Here is a 22850-nt window from a genome sequence, read left to right as displayed (position 1 = left end):
CCCCAGTCTCAACAATTAACTCACAGCCAATCATGCTTCATCTATACCTTAACCCTCCCCTCCCAAATTATTTTGAATCCAGTCAGAGAAATCATAGCATTCTGTTGGTAAATATTTCCATAATACTTATTTTTAAAAATGAGTCTTTACTTTAAAAAAAAAATCCATAAAACCAATACAATGCCTAAAATTTTAATAATTCCTTCATATCAAATATCCACCCCATAATCAAATTTCCCCTACTCAAAAAGGTTTTTACTTGTTCTAATCAGGCTCCAAGAATGTCCACCCACTGCAGTTGGGTAATATGCCCCTTAAGTATCTTTTAATACGTAAAATCTCTTTACATCTCACTTTTTTTACCCCTTGCAATTTCTTCCCTGTATATTTCAAGATGGTAGTTTGATTTACAGGCTTGATCAGAATCAGGTTCAATTTTTTTATAAGACCACTTCACAGGTGGCACCATGTACTTTTCGAAGCAACTATATATTTCTCCTTTGTGATATTACTAACCACTGATGATCACTGCCTAGATCTAGTAATTCATTAAAGTTGTAAAACAATGATATGTAAATTCTATCATTCTTGATTTATTAACTGGAATACTTGTACAAGAGAAACTTCCCTTTATCACCTAGCTGGTTGTCTTGAAGTTCCATTTGTATAGGAAAAGGAAGGATAAATGCTTGATTCCTTAATTTACCAGTTTTCAAAATAATGAGTTGATTACTAAGCATCTTCCAATGTGACTAATGAAGTGTTTTACTTAATTATTACAAAATCATGGGTTTCATTATATTTGCCCTTGTAATCTTAATGAGATGTTTCACCTTTGGCCAGTGAGAGACTATTTAAGTCATCTCCTGGGTCTTTTGATAAAAGCCTAGAGGTGTTTGAAAGCTAATATCTGCTTTCTGTATGACAAGGCGGTACAAGGTTATCTTGTTATGTTTCCTGCACCACACCTGGAATCAGCCATTTCTCTTCTGCATTTTGGTTACTTGTAGCAGGAAATAGGATCTCCAAAGCGTTTTAAGTCAGGTTTATTGACATGTGTTATATTCTATAAAATTCATCCTGTTTAGTGCACACTTCCATAGTTTAACAAATCCATATAGTTATGCAACCACCATCACAATCACGATATACAACACCTGCATCACTCACTTTCCTTGTGTCCCTTTGGAGTCTACCCCTCACCCCAGTTTCTAGCGATCAACGATGCATTTTCTGTTACACTTTTGTTTTTCCCAAATGTCATATAAATGAAATCATAGAGCATGCTGCTTCTCCTGCCTGGGTACTTTCATTTAGCATAATGTATCCATGTTGTTACATATATCAGCAACTACTCCTTTTTAATTTTATTTATTCATTTTAACCAGAATGACTGGATGGGTCCTAACTGATTTTTTTTTTTTAATTTTATGTATTTATTTGGCTGTTCCCAATTCCTTGAATATATCATATCCACTTTTACCTCTGGATCCTTAAGGTACCTCTGCCTGGTACCCTTCCACCCCACTACCATCAGCGCCACTCCTTCCCAAGAAAATTCTTTATATACGTGAATCTAATATAATTTCTCCTTCTAATTTTTCTAATATAGCAAGTCAACTATACTTTCATTAAAAAAAAAGAAAGAAAATGCCCCATTAAGTCCTACTCCTTCAAGTATCCACTACAGCATTCCTTCTTTCTTCCCTATCTCCCCAACCTTACCTCAACTAACTCAGATTAGATACTCTGTATTCCCAGGGCATCCCATCCTTTCCTGATCATAGCAATACTAAGCTTTATTCAAATAATCCTGTTTAACAGTCAGTCTCCTCCATCATGAAGGAGCTGTGTGATCAAAAGCAGAATTGTGCTACCTCTTCACTATTTTATCACCAATGTCTGGCAAAAAAAAGAAAAGAAAAGCAGCACTCAGTAGGTAGTGATGAAGAAATGCATAACAAACTGTGATCACTCACCTCTAACACAGCCAGGACAGTGTCAAGCTGATCCTCTCGAAGGGTGATATTGTTAGAGATTTTTCTCATGGTATGTATGGACTGTAGACGTACTTCCTCAATTTCATCATTAAACATGTCAACCAGGAAATCAAGGCACTTCTCAGCAAAAGAGGGGGAAGACTGGGCCAGCATGCAGAGCGCCTCCACAGCAGCAATGCGGACTTCTAGAGAGAAGGGAACAAACAAAACTGCACATCAAGTTAAGACCCATGGATAAAATGCAAGGACTCCTCATTCAGGCTTGTGTTTCCCCCTTTACTCCTCTCACTCTGCAAACTCTCTCTGGGAGATCTCCTCCAAGCCTGTAGATTCTGCTACTGCCTTCACATGGACCTACAAACAAGGATGCTGGTAACACAAGAACTGAGGTTCAGATCTTAAATCCACAGACATGTGATCAAGTCACATGTCTATCTCCATTAACTTAAATTTCTTGAAAACTCAGTTGTCTTATTATCTCAGTATTCCAACCACAGTACTTTTCTAAAAAGCACTTTTCAAACAGCATTATTAAGATTAAAATAGGGTCAAGTATCATTATTCTCAATCTAGAGATAAGACTCAGCAAAGTGGATAAACTTGCCTCAAAGTGAGAGCAGAGATAAGACTAGTACTCTGGTCTGCTAATTATAGACTAGTCTCATGTAGTGGTTAAGGGTACTGGCTCTGGAATGACAGAGGTCTCACAGTGAATTGCAAAAAGTAATCCATCCACTAACTTGGACGGTGATCTTGAATAAGTAACTTCACTTGACAGCACTTCAAGAGAATACTCATTTCTTACAGAGCAGTTAGGAGGAGTAAAGGACATAGTGTGGGGAAAGCACATAGCACACTGTCTGGAATGTGTTAAAGGCTCAATAAATATTAACTATGATATAGGTACAGACCTTGTAAGCACCTTGAAAACCGAGGCATCTCCCCTATCTCTTTATGTGCTCAGAACATGTAACAGTGAGGCCACTGAGTCCAGGAAGCCCTGTATTCATTCACTGACAATGCATCCTGAACACGCACTATATGCCAGGCCCTGTGCTGAGTGTTGGGATATACAGATGAGAGATGAGTAAGTTACAGTCCATGCTCACAAGACTTCCACAGATGCCTGTTTCGTTCCAATGGTTCCCACTGAGTTCTACAATAAAATGTACAGTTTCAAAAAAGCCTTCAACTGTGGTTAAACTCTCAAATATAGTCCAGTTTTTTTGTATAAGAAAGGTTTTACAGACACTTAAAAACAGAATTACTACATTAAAGGGAGATGATGACTCAGATTTTTCTTGGTACTTATTAATTCCTCCTTTTCATCAGAAGGGAAGGATTTGCTCTGCATCACAATAATATAATTTAAACATGAAATTGCTAATAATTATAAAACAAGACAGAGACGGACCCAAATATTTTAAATGCTGACCCTGCTTCCAAGGGCTTTATCGGTTATGTAGCACTGACTCATATGTAAGTCCTGCAAGTGTATCAAGGGAATCACAGAGAAACTTCTGATCAACATGAGGTAATCAGTATGACCTGACCTGATACAATTCCAAGCAGAAGCAAAGACACTTGGCTTTCTACTTTGCCATGCACAGCTCAGCTACAGGTAGCTAAAGTAACATTTCCTACTGGACTTTTTGGAATGTCGAAAATACGTAACAGTCTCCTTAAGGATCCAGGGCAGAGAAAAGGAACTAGCTTGCTCGAGAGAAAAAAAAAAATTGATCCTCTGGTATCTTAACATGTGTAATGAGGTTCTAGTTTTGTTACTTACCAGCTTTGTGCTTCATACTAAAGATATACCATCTCCTAGCCACTATAGACTAGAATAGTCTACTGCATCACACAGTGATGAACGGTACAACGGAAAAGCACAGGTCCTATTAAGAAAATGCAGAAGAGGCACACAGCCTACTGAGCAGGATCACAGGCAGCATTCTGCAAAGTGACCCCTAAAATAACACCAGATGGAATGGCTGGGCCAGAAGAAAGAAAAAGGGCCTTTCTACACAGAGGAAGCACATGTAAAGGCCCAGGAAGGAGGGAGAACATGCAACAAGAGGACTGGAACTGTGTGATACTATGGATACATAGCGGCTACAGCCAACGAATTCACCTAGCAAATGTATCCCTAAGACCCTGACTGATCCAGAATTCTGTAAATATGATTAGAGAGCTGCCGTACCTGATGCTGGTTATGATCTACTCACTTTCCAAAGTTAAGTTCCTTTAATTAGACCTTAGTGACAAACTAAAAACTGTAGAAATAAACCACATAAACATTAACTGTGATTAAATTCATTTGTAGAAACTAAACAAAGCAAAACTGCTAGTAGAAACAAAATAGATTCTAGTTACCTGTCTTAGGATAAACTGGGTTTTAATAACTGGAATTCCTTACTATCTAACACTATTTAAATTTTGCATTCATATATCAAGTTCATGGGGAAAAAAAGCAGAGGCAGCTTTAATTTCCACGTATATAGAAAGCCTTATAGCAAACTGAATAGGGTAACCCAATTCTTCTATCTACTAACAGAAGAACTGTCTTTCCAAAGTAATTTTCTTGTCCTTCTAAGAAATTCTGTTCTAAGGTTATCATTTTTGTAGGCATTTTAAAGACCTTAGTTCTAATCCTCTGACACAATTTTACTGTAAAATTTGGACAATCCACATTATCTCCTTAGGTATGTTAGCCTAACTGAAAATAGGATGTTGGAGTCACTCAACTCAAAGCACTATCTGTGATATATGTGAGATGGACAGCATCACACTGTGGAAATGCTAAGAGCTTTGCAAGGGCTTCTATTACTGGTTAAAATGGAGTAACAAAGCCAGATTAATCCTTTCTGAAACAACAACTAAAAACAGAGACAAAATATATGAAACAAAAGTATTCAACACACCATATATCAGGCAGTAAAAGGGAGTGATCTCTGAGAGACAGGAAATAAATGAGGCGAGCTCTATGACTCTATCAGTTTACTGTCTGGAGAGTTTCCAGGTTGTAGGTCTCCCTGAGTTCAGAAGACAGAGCTGTGATTAGAGTTAGAGGGCAAAGTACAGAAAGGAAAGAAGTGCACAGACAGAGAAAGCTTGGGAGACCTGCAGAGGGTCCTCCTAAGTCTTCAGTCAATTTCTGATCTGTGAAGAAACTACCCAAGGCCTGAGAAAGAACCACTCGACGATTTGAGGAAACAGTCTCCTAAACTCACACATGGTCAACAAGTTTTTTCAGAAGGCTTGTTTTACTAGTGGAGAAAAATAACCCTGAGACTTAGTGCTACTCCAGTCCACCTAAAAAAGCTTAAAAATAAAACCTGAGCTAAATGCATTCTAGAACAAAGCTCAAGAATACTTACAGGAATATAACAATGCTTAGCACTCAATAAAGTAAAATTCATGGTGTCTGGCATCCAATCACAAATTACCAGGCATGGATAGAAGCAGGAAAATATAATCCATAATGAAGAGAAAACTCAACCAATCAAAACCAGCAATCACAAAAGTAATAGAGCTAGAAGACAATGACATTAGAACAGTTACTGTAAATACATTCTCTGTTGACAAAGCTACAAGAAAGATTAAACATATTAAGTAGTGACATAGAAGACACTAAAGAAAAGAAACTTAAATTCTAATCAAACTCCTAGGGATGACAATTAAAATGTCTGAGGTGAAAAATATACTAGATGGAATCAACATCAGATTAGACATTATGGAAGAAAAGATTAGATAAGACAAAACACACATTATTCAAAATGAAACAAAGAGAAAAAAGACTAAAAAGTGAAAAAAAAGAACAGACCACCTGTGAGTTGCAGGACAAACTCAGTAGCCTAATATATATGTAACTGGGAGATCCCAAAGGAGCATGGGTTCAGAAAAATATTTAAAGAAATAACAACCAAAGATTTTTCAAATTTGATAAAAACTACAAACCCATAGTTTGTATGGGAAATGGTGAAAACAGTGTCAGACTTTATTTTTTGGGGACTCCAAAATCACTGCAGATGGTGACTGAAGCCATGAAATTAAAAGACACTTACTCCTTGGAAGGAAAGTTATGACTAACCTACATAGCATATTCAAAAGCAGAGACATTACTTTGCCAACAAAGGTCTGTCTAGTCAAGGCTATGGTTTTTCCAGTGGTCATGCATGGATGTGAGAGTTGGACTGTGAAGAAAGCTGAGTGCCGAAGAATTGATGCTTTTGAACTGTGGTGTTGGAGAAGACTCTTGAGAGTCCCTTGGACTGCAAGGGGATCCAACCAGTCCATTCTGAAGGAGATCAGCCCTGGGTGTTCTTTGGAAGGAATGATGCTAAAGCTGAAACTCCAGTACTTTGGCCACCTCATGAGAAGTGTTGACTCATTGGAAAAGACTGTTGATGCTGGGAAGGATTAGGGCAGGAAGAGAAGGGGACGACAGAGGATGAGATGGCTGGCTGGCATCACTGACTCCATGGACGTGAGTCTGAGTGAACTCTGGGAGTTGGTGATGGACAGGGAGGCCTGGCGTGCTGCGATTCATAGGGTTGCAAAGAGTCGGACATGGCTGAGTGACTGAACTGAACTGAACTGAACAAACCCATAAATCCAAGAAGCTCAACAAACTCCAAGCATATGAAATATGAAGAAAATTTTACCAAGGCATATGACAATTAAATCATTTAAAACCAGTAATAAAGAGAAAGCCTTAAAAGCAGACAGTAAAAAAAGATACATTACATACAGAAAAACAGAAATTTTAAATTACAGCAGGGCTTCCCTGGTAGTCAAGTGGTTAAGAATGCACCTTGTAATGCAGGGAACAGTGGTTCGATCCTTGGTCCAGGAAAAACCTACATGCTCTGGAACAACTAAGCCCTCAAGCTGCAATTAATGAGCCCATGTGCCTAGAGTCCATGCTTCAAAACAAGAGAAGCCACTGTACAGGAGCCTGTGCACCACAACTAGAGAGTAGAGCCTGCTCACCACAGCTAGGGAAAAGCCTGTGCACAGCACTGAAGCTCCAATAGTCAAAAATATAAATAAGTAAAAAAAAAAAAGAAAAAGACAGCAGACTTCTCAACAGAACTGAAAAACTGTGGAACAAGATCTTTAAAGGACAAAATAAATAAATAAATAAACCACTATTAATCTAGAATTGGATTCCCAGGGAAATATCTTTCAAAAATGAAATGGAATGAAACTAGAAAACTTTCTAACACCATACACAAAAATAAACTCAAAATGGATTAAAGATCTAAACATAAGACCAGAAACTATAAAACTCCTAGAGAACATAGGCAAAACACTCTCCAACATAAATCTCAGCAGGATCCTCTATGACCCACCTCCCAGAATGTTGGAAATAAAAGCAAAAATAAATAAATGGGACCTATTTAAAATTAAAAGCTTCTGCACAACAAAGGAAACTATAAGCAAGGAAAAAAGACAGCCTTCAGAATGGGAGAAAATAATAGTAAATGCAGCAACTGACAAACAACTAATCTCAAAAATATACAAGCAACTCCTGCAGCTCAATTCCAGAAAAATAAACGACCCAATCAAAAATGGGCCAAAAAACTAAATAGACATTTCTCCAAAGAAGACATACAGATGGCTAACAAACACATGAAAAGACGCTCAACATCACTCATGATCAGAGAAATGCAAATCAAAACCACTATGAGGTACCATTTCATGCCAGTCAGAATGGCTGCGATCCAAAAGTCTACAAGCAATAAATGCTGGAGAGGGTGTGGAGAAAAGGGAACCCTCTTACACCATTGGTGGGAATGCAAACTAGTACAGCTACTATGGAGAACAGTGTGGAAATTTCCTTAAAAAACTGTAAATAGAACTGCTTTATGACCCAGCAATCCCACTGCTGGGCATACACACTGAGGAAACCAGAAGGGAAAGAGACACGTGTACCCCAATGTTCATCGCAGCACTGTTTATAATAGCCAGGACATGGAAGCAACCTAGATGTCCATCAGCAGATGAATGGATAAGAAAGCTGTGGTACATATACACAATGGAGTATTACTCAGCCATTAAAAAGAATACATTTGAATCAGTTCTAATGAGGTGGATGAAACTGGAGCCTATTATACAGAGTGAAGTAAGCCAGAAAGAAAAACACCAATACAGTATACTAACGCATATATATAGAATTTAGAAAAATGGTAACGATAACCCTGTATGCGAGAGAGCAAAAGAGACACTGATGTATAGAACAGTCTTTTGGACTCTGTGGGAAAGGGAGAGGGTGGGATGATTTGGGAGAATTTCACTGAGACATGTATAATATCATATATGAAACGAATCACCAGTCCAGGTTTGATGCACAATACTGGATGCTTGGGGCTGGTGCACTGAGACGACCTAGAGGGATGGTACGGGGAGGGAGGTGGGAGAGGGGTTCAGGATGGGGAACACGTGTATACCCGTGGCAGATTCATGTTGATGTATGGCAAAACCAATATACTATTGTAAAATAATTAGCCTCCAATTAAAATAAATAAATTTATATTAAAAACAAAACAAAAATGAAATGGGACTTCCCATTTCATTTGTGGTACAGTGGATAAGAATCCTCCTGCCAATACAGGGGACACAGGTTCCATCCCTGGTCTGGGAAGATTCCACATGCCAAGGAACAACTAGGCCTGTGCATCACAATTACTAAGGCTGCTCTCCAGAGCCCTTGAGCCACAACTACTGAGCCCATGTGCTGCAAGTGCTGAAGCCTGTGTGCCTAGAGCCTGTATTCTGTGACAAGAGAAGCCACTGCAATGAGAAGCCAGGGCACTGCAACAAAGAGTAACCCCTGCTCACCGCAACTACAGAAAGCCCAAGTGCAGCAATGAAGAGCTAGCACAAGCAAAAATATGCAAATAAATAATAAAAGAATTATTTTTAAAAAATGAAGGTGAAATAAAGTCTTCACTGAGTGACTGTGAAGATCAAGTGAGACAATCTGTATCGCTCAATACAATGCCAGTGACATAGCAGTCACTCAGTAAGTGGGCACTGGTATTATTATGAAGTCATTCTTACCGTACATCTCATCTTCCAATCCATGAACAAAGGCTCCACAAGCTCCTGACTCAATCAAGTTCACAGCCCCCGTATCTATCTCTTCCTTGGGAGCATCATCTCCCCACTTCCTGCCGCTGGAAAACTCTCCCGAACTGTAAAGTTCCTTGGCACGTTCATGTGCAGTGCGTTTCCTCTGTAGAAGACAACAATTACCACTTGCTGGAGATTCATGGGAGAACAGTGAAGGTGCACACCAAGAACACGAGAAAGTGGGAAATAAAGACTGCTCTCGGGGGCTTCCCTGGTCACCTAGTGGTTAAGAATCTGCCTGTCAATGCAGAGGACATGGGTTCAATCCCTGGTCGGGGAAGATCCCACATGCCATGGAGCAACTAAGCCTGTGCACCTACTAAGCCACACTGTAGAGCCCATAAGCCCCAGCTACTGCAGCCCACACACCTAGAGCACATGTGCCGCAACAAGAGAAGCCCCTGCTCTCCACAACTAGAGAAAGCCTGTGTAGCAATGAAGACCCAGCACAATGAAAAAATAAAAATTTTAAAGTAAATAAATAAATCTTAAAAAAAAAACTGCTTTCTGAAAGTTAATTAAAAAAAAAACATTCAGTAGTTACCAGAGCAGAGATATGCAAATTCAACTTGAAGCAAAGACAAAGACTCTCAGGTCTATCATAGCCGATAGTAATCTGATCAAAGATAGTAACTTTATTAAGGGGCTTCCCAAGTGGCTCACTTGGTAAAGAATCTGCCTGCGAATGCAGGAGCGTAGGAGACTTGGCTTCGATACTAGGGCTGGGAATATTCCTTGGAGGGGGAAATGGCTACCCACTCCTGTATTTTTGCTGGGATAATCCCATGGACAGAAGAAGCCTGGAAGTTTTACAGTCTATGGGGTCACAAAGAAGTCCAACATGGCTGAGTGACTGAAGAAACACACCCACAGCTTTATTAAAGAGAACATAAGACTATTCATCAGAGAGGTGGTTATGTTTGCCATGGCAACACAGGAAAGGGAGAACTAGAGAGGTTAAAATAATGGCAGTATCCCTCTAAGCATCATCCTGGGTAGACAATACACTAGCCCTAGAAAAGAATTTTTTTCAAACCATAGGACTATGCTTTATTTGAGCAACATTATGCTCACCAAGCAAGCCTCAAATTTACTTCCTACACAGGGTGCTTAACGGGAGATATACTAGTTGGCTAAAGTAAATATTGAGTCTACTTGACAGTTACAGTTACCTTCATAAATGAATAAGCTGGCATCGTGCTTTATTTTTTTAATTTATTTGGGTTCACCAGGTCTTTTATATATATTTTTATTTATTTGCCTGCATTGGATCTTAGTCATGCCATGCTTGATTTTTGTTGCGGCATGTAGAATCCAGTTCCTGACAGGGCTTGAACCCTGGCCCTTGGCACTGAGAGCTCAGACTCTTATCCACTGGACCACCAGGGAAGTCCCCGGCAATCTGCTTTAGATATCAGGTTCTATGAATCTTGCTGGAGTGAGACCACACCCTCCCAGCTGATGATCTCAAAGGCACTGATGAAATATAGCACCTGAGCCTACAGGGATGTGGTTCGGACCCATGTGTGGTTTGCAATGTATCTTAGGAATCCCTGAATTACCCATCCCTCATCATTCACCAGAGCATGTCCTTCTTTGCACTTCCACTCCAGTATACACAAAGAACACTGAAGCAATTACTGACCGCAAATGAAGGGAATGCCCTTCAAGAAAGCCATATGGCAATGTTTCATGAAGCAAAGATATCAACTCTTCAACCATTCCTAAGAATTTATCTTATGGAATAAATCAAAAGAAGAAAAGATCTAAAAAATCCATGGAGATAACACTCTCTATATGATTTATAACGGTGGAAAAATTTAGGAGAAACTATAAATGTATAACAAAGGGCTACAAAATGATGATCCATCTACTTAATGGGATATTACACTATCAGTAAAAACCTAACAAAATGAAAACAGCATGTAGTGGTAAAGGCAAAAAGTAGACTACAAAATTATCTGTATATAATGATTCCATGTTTAAAACATGCATAAGAAACAGCTGAAGACAAATACCTCAAAACAATGTGTTAAGAGTAGTGGGAATATGGGTAAACTGTTTCCCTTTTCCCTCTACTTGTCAAAGATTCTGATTCCTTATTAACACTTTTATAATTTAAAACTTAAGATACTGACAATAAATGAGCCTATCATATTTTCAGACTCATATCTGTTCCTGACAACTATGTCAGAGAACCATCAGTTAGTTTAAGGGCATTCTGTTACTGTTCAGAGTAACAGGATGCTGCTACTGAATTCTCATGTAAATTCTTCCAAGAGCATTGCTATTGAAAGGAGTTCTAAGATGTCATACAATCTAATAAAATAAGACCAGTCCTTTGTAGTTTCTAAAAGAGAAAGTTAATCTTGCCTCTTCTTTATAAAACACAACCCGTGAAAAGTATCTCATTAAGATAATTTAAAATGTAATGAAGTTATTTGTGATTTGGGTCAAGTTACTAAGAATTTGCAGGAGGGCAGAGCAACCCACTCCAGTGTTCTTGCCTGGAGAATCCCAAGGACAGAGGAGCCTGGCAGGCTACAGTCTACAGGATTGCACAGAGTTGGTCACAACTGAAGCAACTTAGCACCCAGCACTAAGATTTTAAATTAAAATGTAATCTAGTCACCCTACATTAACAAATTCATGGGCTGTAAAATTGAATCAACACAACCTGACATACAGTTCCACTGATTTTGGTTTCAGAAACCCAGTTTAAACAACAAAGAATTCAAGTTACCCTCAGATCTGACATCAGCTTCTTGTCAAGCGTCTGTTCCAAGAAATGAGAACTGACTTGCTCCATAGAGCCCTATAAAAAAGAAGAATCCAGAGCAAATTAAACAACTATTAAGACCTAAATATTATCTTAAATTCAGTTTGCTGCCAACTTAAGAGCATAAAGATAACATTATTCTTGATAGTAAACATCCCTATGGGTTTTGAATCATCAGGAAGATAATAAAACCATTAGCAGCAGCAGCAGCAGCAGCACCTATATAGAGCTACTAGGTGTCATGCATTGCTCTAAGTGCTTTATACACATATTAACTCATGTAATACTCACTACAACTCTACAAAGTAAATACTATTATTAGTCACAACTTATATAAGGGGGAAAGAAAGCACAAAAAGATGAAGCAATTCATTCAAGGTGACAAAGAGTGTAAATTATAGAGCTGGGCTATAAACCCAGGCTCCAGAATCCTTTGCCTTAACTACTACTTTGCTTTTCATTGCATTCTATTCATTCATTTGTCCATTCATTCCTTAAACAAATACATATTTAGCAACCATTTCTTTATATGCCTAGAGTTACCAGGAAGAAGAATACAAATACAAAAAGACATCAATTCTGCACTCAACAATTTCACATACTAGTGAGGAAAATTGATAAGAGATTAACTGCATTATGGTATGAAATTTTATAAAATATCTGAAAGTTTTCATCCTGCTGTAAGTCAAGCAGAATGGACTCTATTCGCTTTTTGTACATGGACTTAAGTCTAAAGCCTTATCATTTCATTTATGTTCTTGAAAGCCTGGCTTCTGCTTTCCTCTAGAGCTTACTCTTGTCACACATCACCCAAGCTGAACACTCCCTCTTACCAAAACATACCAAACTGCTGTGGTTTAACATGATATTGTAGTTTAGTATGATATTATAGTTGAGTATGATGTTAGTATGCATGATAGTGTACTCCTATATTTCTGCTCACATTTTCTCCTTCCCTACTTCTTTACCTAGCTAACCCATACTCACCTTTCAAAGTCAGCTAAGAAATTACCTCCTCCAAGAAGCTTTCTGCACATGTGTTAGATGCTCTTTCCTAGAAGTACCAATATTATAACTGATTGACTGCCTATGTCAATCGACCTGACCATCCACTCTTTTGAAGACACACATTATGCTCAGTTTGTTGAATTAATGAACATGTAGTCTGAAGACTAAATACAGTTTACTGATTATGGGTTTGTCTACTCAAGAGTTGGAGCAGCAGAGTTTACCTCTTAGCTTGCACAGAGGAACTAGTAAACCAGCAGGACCTTAGCTGTACAACCACAGCTCCCAATACATAACTGGACCCCCACTAGGAAGGAATTCTACATGGGCTTTAGAGCATCAAGTATCATTACTACCTATGTGGCCTTGGAAAAATTATACTTTCCTAAACCTTTTAGATTTATTATTTATAAAATGAATAATATAATATCTACCTCAAAGAGTTTAAAAGAACTAAAAATTATTTGCAAAAAGTGAATATATATGAGTGTAAGTATGTAGGCATCTATTCACGTGTGCTTGTGTATAAGGAAGTGGGTGTATATGCATGTGTATATGAATATGCTTTTGTGACTAAAAGCTTAGTAGGCTAGGAACTCAATAAACGGTAACAATTATTATTATTAGCAAAATTAGACTAATAATTACTTTTGAAGTATAAACATAATTACGTAATTTAGAGTTGTTTGGATTTGAAATTACTGAAATAACATAAAGCACTTGACTCAAACTAGAGTCTAAGTGAAAACCTTTTCTGCTCACCACTGCAATTCATTATTCATATAGCTTTATATACACAACACCAAAAATTTGAATGACTCTGTTTTAAGGATTACTTTTCTAACCTGCCTACTCAGATGACAATATATCATTGAATTATTCCTCTTAAACATCCCCTCACACACACTATAACACACTGCAGATGCTCAGTACATGTTGACTGAAAGAATCTGATGAATGACTGAATAGTTCTGAATGTTAAAATATCCACAAATCAAAACAATGCTTTAAAATGTGAATTCAAAATTAAAATCACTAAAAGCTGGCTTCTTTATTATGGACAAGCAAACAATATATAAGCAGGAAAAAATGAAATCATCCAAATTCTTTATTTTTCCACAAAAATGCTTCACAAACGTCTTAGCAGTTACCCCCAAAATACTGATCAAAGGACAAGGGCTATCACTATATTTGTGTCCAGTACAGTCAGGCCCAAACTTTTTAGCCAACAATCTTACTAAGACTGGCAGAGTTGGAGGCCCTCAAAAGAGAAGTGAGCAAAAAGAATTTTAGGCTTTCTTGCTGTGACACTAATATAAATTTTTATAGATGGTTATATATATGTTTATATATTATAACCACCCCACTACCTTGCATAGGGCAGTATTTTACAATTTATACACATTTTCACAGAAAGGATCTCATTTGAGTATCATGACAGCCCTGTGGGGTAAACCTGAGAAATATTATAAGCCACTTGACAGATACAGATGAAGAAACTGAGGCTAAGACTAAGTGACATGTCCAAGACAACACAGGTATAAAATAAAGCTCAGTATTACACCAACACTCCTTCTGTAAAACAGTTCTATCTCTGAAAAGTTAAAAAAAATTTTTTATAAATGTACCAGGATCCCCAAAGGCACAACAGTAGGAAAGAGCGAGGCTAAAAGTCAGATTAGCATCTGAATCTCCTAGAACTTCCTATCTGTCTAAGTCAAATATTTACTTAGGCTCTCAGAGAAAAATGAGATAAGAATAGTAAGAATAAATGAGATAATCTAAGTGGCCTTATGGCAAAGCATGTAGGCCATACCAGGTGCTTAGAAACAGTAGCAGTTATTTTTACTATTATGTTCCTTTTCCTCTAGGCTTTGGCTGTCTAATATGCTAAAGAGATTAAATAGGATTATCTTTAAAATTCTTTCTAGTTCTAAAAGACTATGGGAAAATGAGCCTTTTCTTTCTATTTTAAGAAACATGAAGCTTTATAAAAGTGTATTCCACTTGTCCCTATCTAGCTTCTCAAAATGTCTGTACAAGTGTAACAGGTAATATGTTCATTAAAGAAGACGCAACTTACCAATAGCTTTGCAGCTTGAACTCGAACCATCCAGGAGCCATCACTGACCATGTGACAAATTTTTCCAAACGCATCATCAACTAAGCGAATTTCTTCATTAGAAGAAGGGATTGGGACAATGCTATATTAAAAGAAACCAAAAGTGACAAAACATGAACCTAAAATTACAGGTTCAAAAAACTGAGATGACCAGTGACAACTGACACGCAAACAGAAATAACTGAATAATTCAAATCCTAGAATGACGAAATACATTTCAGAGTAAACAAACCTCTCTAGGATTTCTTTATTTTTATTTGCACTGCAAATTTTTGTCTTAGATAAAAAGTATTTCACAGCAAAAATTCAAAGATTTATGAGATACCAAAAACAGCTACCACATTTTATATCTTTAAGTTTAAACCAGTATAAAACATACTTACATATCTGGTCCTAAATGAAAAGACAATTTCCAGATAGTAGTCTTTTTTGGGGGGGTGAGGGGTCTATAGCTTTATTAACTCATTCTGCTTTTGCAATTTCAATGCGTTTAATGAGGAAGAAAAAAACACTGCTTTTTCCTATAAAAGGAGTTCTTCTATAAAACAGAATAAATAATACCTATTTCTCCACCTCAAAGAATCACTATGAGAATAAATTATTTAATTATTGTGAAAAAAAGGTTTTTTTTAACCAAACTGCACAGCTTATGGGATTCTAATTCCCTCGATCAGAGATTGAACCCAGGTCCCAGCAGTGAAAGGGCCAAGTCCTAACCACTGGACAACCAGGGAATTCCCTATGAAAATATTTTTAACCAGGGCAACAGTACATAAAGGATCATTATTCCCAAACTTACCTGGTATCTTTAGCTGACTTTTGTATTAACTAAAATGGGCTCCAAAGCATTTTAAAGACTTTTTTAAGGGGTGGGCAGAGGTGGAGGAGATAGCATTTGAGAACAGCCATCCATCTCTTCATCTATAGTTGAGGAAGCTGGGACCCAGAGAGGTGAAGTATCTTTCCTAACATACACAGAAAGTTCAAGGCAGAGCTGAAAGGCAAGGCCCAGGCATCCTCATTTTCAGGATCCATGCTTTTTTCCTATTCCACGCTGCCTTCCAACATTCCTTTTCTGGAGGTGGGCTTTTTACATAGTGGGAGGAAAGAAAATGGCTTAGCAATGAACAAAAGCTGGCTGACACCCACACTGACCTTTCAGGATAGAGTTGACTGACAACCCAGATGAGCTGGACTGCAGCACTGCGCACTTGTTCATAGTCATCAGAGAGCAGCTTACAAGCCTGCAAACAAGGATTCCAGAAGTCTGTTAGTTCCATGTCCTCCCAGGTGATGTTCAAACCACTTTCAAAATGAAGATAAAGTGGCTGGACCAGGATGCCAATCAAAATATGTACAAATGGTTTAACTTCTTCAACCTTTGCACAGTAAAAAATTGTTTTGTGTACCCTCCCACCCCATGTCTGAAAGGAGAACCACAGACTGACAGCCCAAAAGCCAACTAGAATAGCATCAATCCTAGCAAAGCTTGGTCCAACCCCACAGTGCTACCCTTACAGGCTCAAACACCAAAGATGAGTTTTTCCCCTACGTGTAAATTCAGAGCACAAATTTCTGACTGACAGTCCATCTGAAAACTCAAGCACTCTAAATAAATGTACAATTTTAATGCCAAATTAAATGTACAATTTGGCAGCTTTTGGCTAAACTGCCAAAAAGAGGCCAAATTTTCCTGTTTTACTTTGGTCTGAAATGGAATATCCCTACTCCACCCACAGTCATAGCAACACCTTAGACTGCAACAACAGCCAGAACTACAGCTTTTGAAACTTTAAAATCTTATATTCCATGCTCTGACTATAACATGCTACTCTATCGGTTCTTCCAAGATCATAACTTACCCATCATACCTGCTCTTCATCCCACTTGAACTAACTATCTCTTTAAGCAAGGTCTCTCAACCTTGCTACTATCGACATTTTGGATTGGATTAATTCTTTGTTGTGAGGGGCTGACCTGTGCAATACATTTAGCAGCATCCCTGGGCCTCTAGCCATTAGACAGTCATAGTACCGCACCCTCTTCCTCTCCCCAGCAACTGCAATACTCAAAAATACCTTAAAAAAAAAAACAAAAAACTTCTACACTAAAGAATCAATGCAGGAGATATGGGTTTGATCCCTGATCCAGTAAGATCCTACGTGCCACGGAGCCATGAAGTCCAGTGCACCACAACTATTGAGCCTGCGCTGTGGAGTCCAGGAGCCGCAAATACTGAAGCCCACAGGCCCTAGAGCCCATGCTCTGCAACAAGAGAAGCCACTGCAATGAGGAGTCCGTGCACCGCAACTAGCAAGTAGCACCTGCTCACTGCAACTAGAGAAAATTCCACGCAGAAACGAAGGCCCAGCACAGCCAAAACTAAATAAATAAAATTATTAGAATAAAAAATACCTCCACACATCACCAAATATTCCCTGGGGGGCAAAATTACCTTGGTTGAAAACCACTGCTTTAATTCCATCTTTTCTCTCCAAATAAATCGCCTTCTCTTTGCTCTGTACTCTTTCCTACTTCGGTCTCCTGACAGCATTGCCTGCATCATCACACAGGATCCCCTCAAGACTTGTGCTACAGCTGCTCCACGAACCTAAGACTTCCTAAGGGCAGAAGAACACTGGCAAAGACCACACTCTCTAGGGGATGGGTAACTCATGATATCAAACCTTATTAGCTGTACTCTGAAATCTCTTACACTCTGGCTTTCAACTTCCATTTCCCAAGGCAGCTTTTCTTAACCTTCCCCTCAGGACTTCTATCCCACTACTAGCCATCAGGCAATCGGTATATCTTAGAAAAATCAAGGTTATCATGCACAAACCCACTCAGCTACTCCATACCAGTTATAAGCTCATTTATTCCTGTATTCTCCCACATCTTGTTTTCTCAATAGCTGAGCTCTAGTTCCTAATCCTATTTTTGCTATGAATCCCATCACTTCCTCACATGACCATCCCTTACCATCCTCCAAAAAGATCTTCCTTGTGATTCTCTAAGATAGCATCCTATTGCTTTACCTCACAGCAATACTCATATGCTATAACTGTGCTTGCTTATTTATTAATTGCCGTCTTATCTACAAGAACGGGAAGGGCACAGGTCCCATCTAACATGCTTGGCATTACACAGCCAGCATTAGGTTCTCAATAACATCTGTTGATGAATCAGCTCATGAATCTGATTTTCTGCCTCAAGGAACTTACTCTGTCATTTACTCCCCTTTGCCTCTTTCATCGTAACACTTGCTGTCATTGCTGTTTAGTTGCTAAGTTGCATCTGACTCTTTTGTGACCCCATGGCCTATAGTCCATCAGGCTCCTCTGTCCATTGGGTTTCCTAGGCAAGAATACTGGAGTGGGTTACCATTTCCTTCTCCAGGGGATCTTCCTGACCCAGGAATATAACCCAAGTCTCCTACATTGGCAGGCAGATTCTTTACCACTGAGTCACCAGGGAAGACCACCATAATACTAGCTCTCCCAAAACACTAGCTCTCTCTCCAACATATAAATATACTTAGCAACTATCTTTAAAATACAACAACAACAACAAAAAACCCTTAATCCTATGCTCCCTTCTGCCAACTTCCACCCCACTTTCCCATCAGTCAAGTGTCTTCACTCATAGTCAATAATCACATTAAACTGGCTCACCTCAACAGACCCTGATCTGGCGCTCCCCAATCCCACCACTCTACTAAAACTGCTCTCTTTAAAAACTCACTAATGGCCACTTTGTTGCTTAGTCCAATGACCAGATTTCAGCCCTATCCTAAATACCCTTTCACAAGCATTTTAACACTGCTGACTACGAGAATGCCCTACTGCCTCTTCCGGAATATGCTTTTCCTCCTCCCCCATCAAGCTGCTCCTCAGTTCCATTCTAGGGCTCCTTTCTTAAATGTCTGGCCTTGCCCCTGGCTCCATCCTTCATTTCTTCTGATTTTCTTCCTCTCCCTGGATACTGATGACTCCAAATATCCACCTCCAGCTCTGATCTTTCCTGAGTTCCAGACCTGAAATCCTCCTCATGAGTATCCCATCAACCTCTCAAAGTCAACATAATCCAAAGGGAACTCAGTATGCTAACTACTGCTGCCTCGCATCTCAGAACCTCCCCCAGCATTCCACCCTCACTCTCTCGAGGCCCACAGCATCGCTTGCCTAATTAACCAACACAGTCTTAGGTCACTAAACACCTGAATCATCTGACTCTTCTTGCTCTGTATCTTTACAAGTTTCCTTTAATTATTTGGCTTCCCACACAGTTTTCCTATAGGTCACACCATCATAACCATTCTGAATTCATTCTACTTCATTTGTAAAAGAACGTATTTGGTTTACACAGCAGTCTGGTGGCTGGGTTTATTATCAGCTACTGCTAAAGGCTTAAAACCACTTGATAGGCTAACAAAAACTGGACTCTGAGCCTGGATTTAGACTTCTTTTCTCTGGATACATCCAATTATTCTACAAGAGTAACTGTAAGGCCTTTTAGTTAGGCACTCAATCAGCTTGTCCTAATGATACTGTAACTTTATTGTGCTTTTCCTTATCAATGCTACAATAATCATGTGATATCTTTTCATCTGATCCCATGGTCGTGGTCATCCTCCTCCAGAAACACTCCAGTTTCTCAAGCGTGGTGCCCAGAATTGACTTCAGGTTTGAAGTTCTTACTCTGAACTCTGTTTTGTATACTCTGGGATTCATACTCAGCTACCGAAGTCCTCCTAAATGCCCTCCTCACACGTACTAGTGCTATTCATTACACATCCCCCATTAGAGAATGTATGTTGCGGATACACCATGACAATTAATACTGCCACTGTTAGCCAGATGAAGCTCTATGTTTTCAAATCCTGACAACCACTGTGACCCCTCTCAATTTCACCATACCTTCACCTCCCTCCTTTCAGACAGCAAGCATTTAAGGTACCTGATTGTAAATTGTTTGGTGTAACTTCAGTCCTCTTTCATGCAGCTGCAACTAGACAATAAAGATACAGTTTAAGTATTGGGGAGGGGGGAGTCAATATTTCCAAAGTCTCCCCTCAATCTCACATATTTTTCCCCATCACATCCCATTTACATGGTTCCCTTTGGCCAAAGTCAGTGCTATATAAATAAGAAATATGAAACCTGGGCTTTTCTATAGAAACACTCAAATGCTTACTAAATCTAACCCATGGGCTGTCCCAAGGGGATACCAGGAAAAATATGAAATAATGATAAGGAGGCTGAGGAAGAAATGGTTGACACCATCTCTCCCTAAGGAGCACTCCTCCCCATAACTTTCACCTATACTCCTGAAATCCAAGGGTACAACATGTACCTATTGTACCACAGTACCAAGTAACATCCCTCCCATGGACCTGGGATACAAGCTCTACCTTCCAGGTTTCAGAAATGCAGGTAAAAGCTACCAGAGAAGCCTACAAGATAAGCAACTGTTATAAAGGAATGTGTGTCTTTGAGTTCTGTAATGCCACCAACACCTTCCTGAAAGTGTGGATAAAGTGTATCCTGGGGGGATTCAGAATGTATCTATCCAAGGTGGCATTAGCCATTAACTTAAAAAAAAAATGAAAAAAGAAAAGTACAAATAAAAAAAACGGACTCCATTTAGTTTCCATCATCATGTTTACCATGGCTTTTATAGCTGCTGTTCTGACACGTGGATCCTGATCATTAAAGTAATCCCCTATAATCTTCTGAACATCTCTGACAGCTAGGCCTTCTGCATCTTTTGTGACATTTTTCTCCAAAGAACCAAGATTGCCAAGTAACTGCAGACACTTATTTCTTACACCATGAGAGGTATCTGTCAGGTGCTATGAAAAGAGAGAACAAAAGGACATGATTAAGATATCTTAAAAATAAACAAAAAGCAAAAACAAAAGCACTGCATCAACTTCAGGAATGACTTCAAACAATACATTCTCACTAGTCAGGTCTCATGTTTTCTTTTTTTATCTCTGGGGGTGGGGGTGAGTGGGGGTTGTTTGTTTTGGTCATGCTGTGTAGTCTGTGGGATCTTAGTTCCTCCACCAAAGATCAAACCCAGGCTCCAGCAGTGAAAATGCCGAATCCTAACCACTGGACTCCCAGTGAATTCCCTTCATGTTTTTCGAGCATATGTCTTCCAAAAAGAATCATGAGTTCTAAAGACTCCCAGTTATTCAACATCATACTCCCAACGGCAAGCACCTGGCCTTGGAAAGAATAGGTTACTTTAAATGTGACCCCTTAAACTGCATTTTATTTACTATCAAATCTAAAAACAGAACAAAAATTTTTTAATTTTAATATTCATAAAGAAATATGCAAAAATATTAAATGTACAGTTCAATAAATTTTCACAAAACACACACAAATAAGCATCTAGATAAAGAAGTAAACATGAAAAACGCTCATGTCCCATCCCAGTAACTACTCTACTACCATTAAAAACAGCCACCATCACCAAAGCAATCTTGAGAAAAAAGAACAAAGTTGGAGGAATCATGCTCCCTGCCTTTAGACTACACTACAAAGCTTCCATGATCAAAACAGTATATTAACGGCACAAAAACAGTCACAGAGATCAAGGGAACAGAAGGGAGAGGCAAGAAATAAACGCACAGACTTACGGTCAATTAACCTACAACAAAGGAAGAAAGAATATACAGTGGGGAAAGGGCAGCCTCTTCAATAAGTGGTGCTGGGGAAACTGTACAGCTACATGTAAAAGGATGAAATCAGAACATTTTCTCATACCATATACAAAAGTAAACTCAAAATGGATTAAAAATGTAAACATAAGACCAGAAACTATAAAACTCCCAGAAGAAAATACAGGCGGAACACTCTCTGACATAAATCACAGCTTTTGTTGTTGTTGTTATTGGATCTCTCTCTCCCAAGGCAAAGGAAACAAAAGCAACAATAAACAAATAGGACCTAACTAAACTTAAGAGCCTTTGCACAGCAAGGGAAACCACTGACAAAACAAAAAAACAACCAAGTAAATGGGAGAAAACATTTGTGAATAGTAAACAGTTTATATACCTCAATATCAAAAACAAACAAACAAAAAACCCAAACAGCCTGATACAAACTGAGCAGAAGACCTGAAGAGACGTTTTTCCAAAGACCTACAAATGGTCAAAAGGCACATGAAAAGATGCTCAACATAGCTAACTATCAGAGGCAAGCAAATCAAAACCATCATGAAATATCACCTCACATTTCTCAGAATGGCGATCATCAAAAAGAATACAAATAACAAATGTTAGCGAGGATGTGGATTAACAGGAACCCTTGTACACTATTGGTGGGAACGAAAATTGGCACACCCACTATGGAAAACAGTATTTTTCAAAAAATTAAAAATAGAACTACCGTATGATCCAGTGATTCCATTCCTGGGTAAATAGCTGAAGAAAACAAAAACACATCTTGGAAAAGACACATGCATCCAATGTTCACAGCAGCATTAGTTATAAGAGCCAAGATATGGAAGCAATTCCAAGTGTCCATCAACAGAAAAATGGAAAAAGAAGACCCAGTGCATGTGTTTGTGTGCATACATATATACACACACAATGAATACACACAAACACATATACACACAATGGGATATTACTCAACTGTAAGAAAGAACAAAATTTTGCCATTTGCAACAACAACATGGATGATCTTTGAGGGTATTATGCTTAGTGAAATAAGTCACACAGAGAAAGATGAATATTGGATATTATTGCTTATAATGAAATTAAAAAAAAAAAAAAACAAATATAACA

At 38.6% G+C, this 22850-nt stretch overlaps 1 protein-coding gene across 1 annotated transcript in view; it reads right to left on the bottom strand.

The window, feature by feature from the left end:
• Window positions 1–22850, bottom strand: part of INTS4 (integrator complex subunit 4) — a 108111-nt gene that overhangs the window by 43488 nt on the left and 41773 nt on the right. Inside the window, exons 5-11 of the mRNA XM_010853234.1 lie at window positions 20715–20900; window positions 20006–20056; window positions 16202–16290; window positions 15008–15128; window positions 11881–11952; window positions 9066–9240; window positions 1980–2185 (exon numbers count right to left, since the gene is read on the bottom strand). Coding sequence (XP_010851536.1) covers window positions 1980–2185; window positions 9066–9240; window positions 11881–11952; window positions 15008–15128; window positions 16202–16290; window positions 20006–20056; window positions 20715–20900 — 900 coding nt within the window. The remainder of the gene's footprint in view (window positions 1–1979; window positions 2186–9065; window positions 9241–11880; window positions 11953–15007; window positions 15129–16201; window positions 16291–20005; window positions 20057–20714; window positions 20901–22850) is intronic.

Source organism: Bison bison, unplaced genomic scaffold (assembly GCF_000754665.1).
Source record: "Bison bison bison isolate TAMUID 2011002044 unplaced genomic scaffold, Bison_UMD1.0 scf7180017864324, whole genome shotgun sequence".
NCBI classification, from domain to species: Eukaryota; Metazoa; Chordata; class Mammalia; order Artiodactyla; family Bovidae; genus Bison; species Bison bison.
Note: the sequence above shows the minus strand (reverse complement) of the source record. Positions and strands in the feature narration are given on the sequence as shown.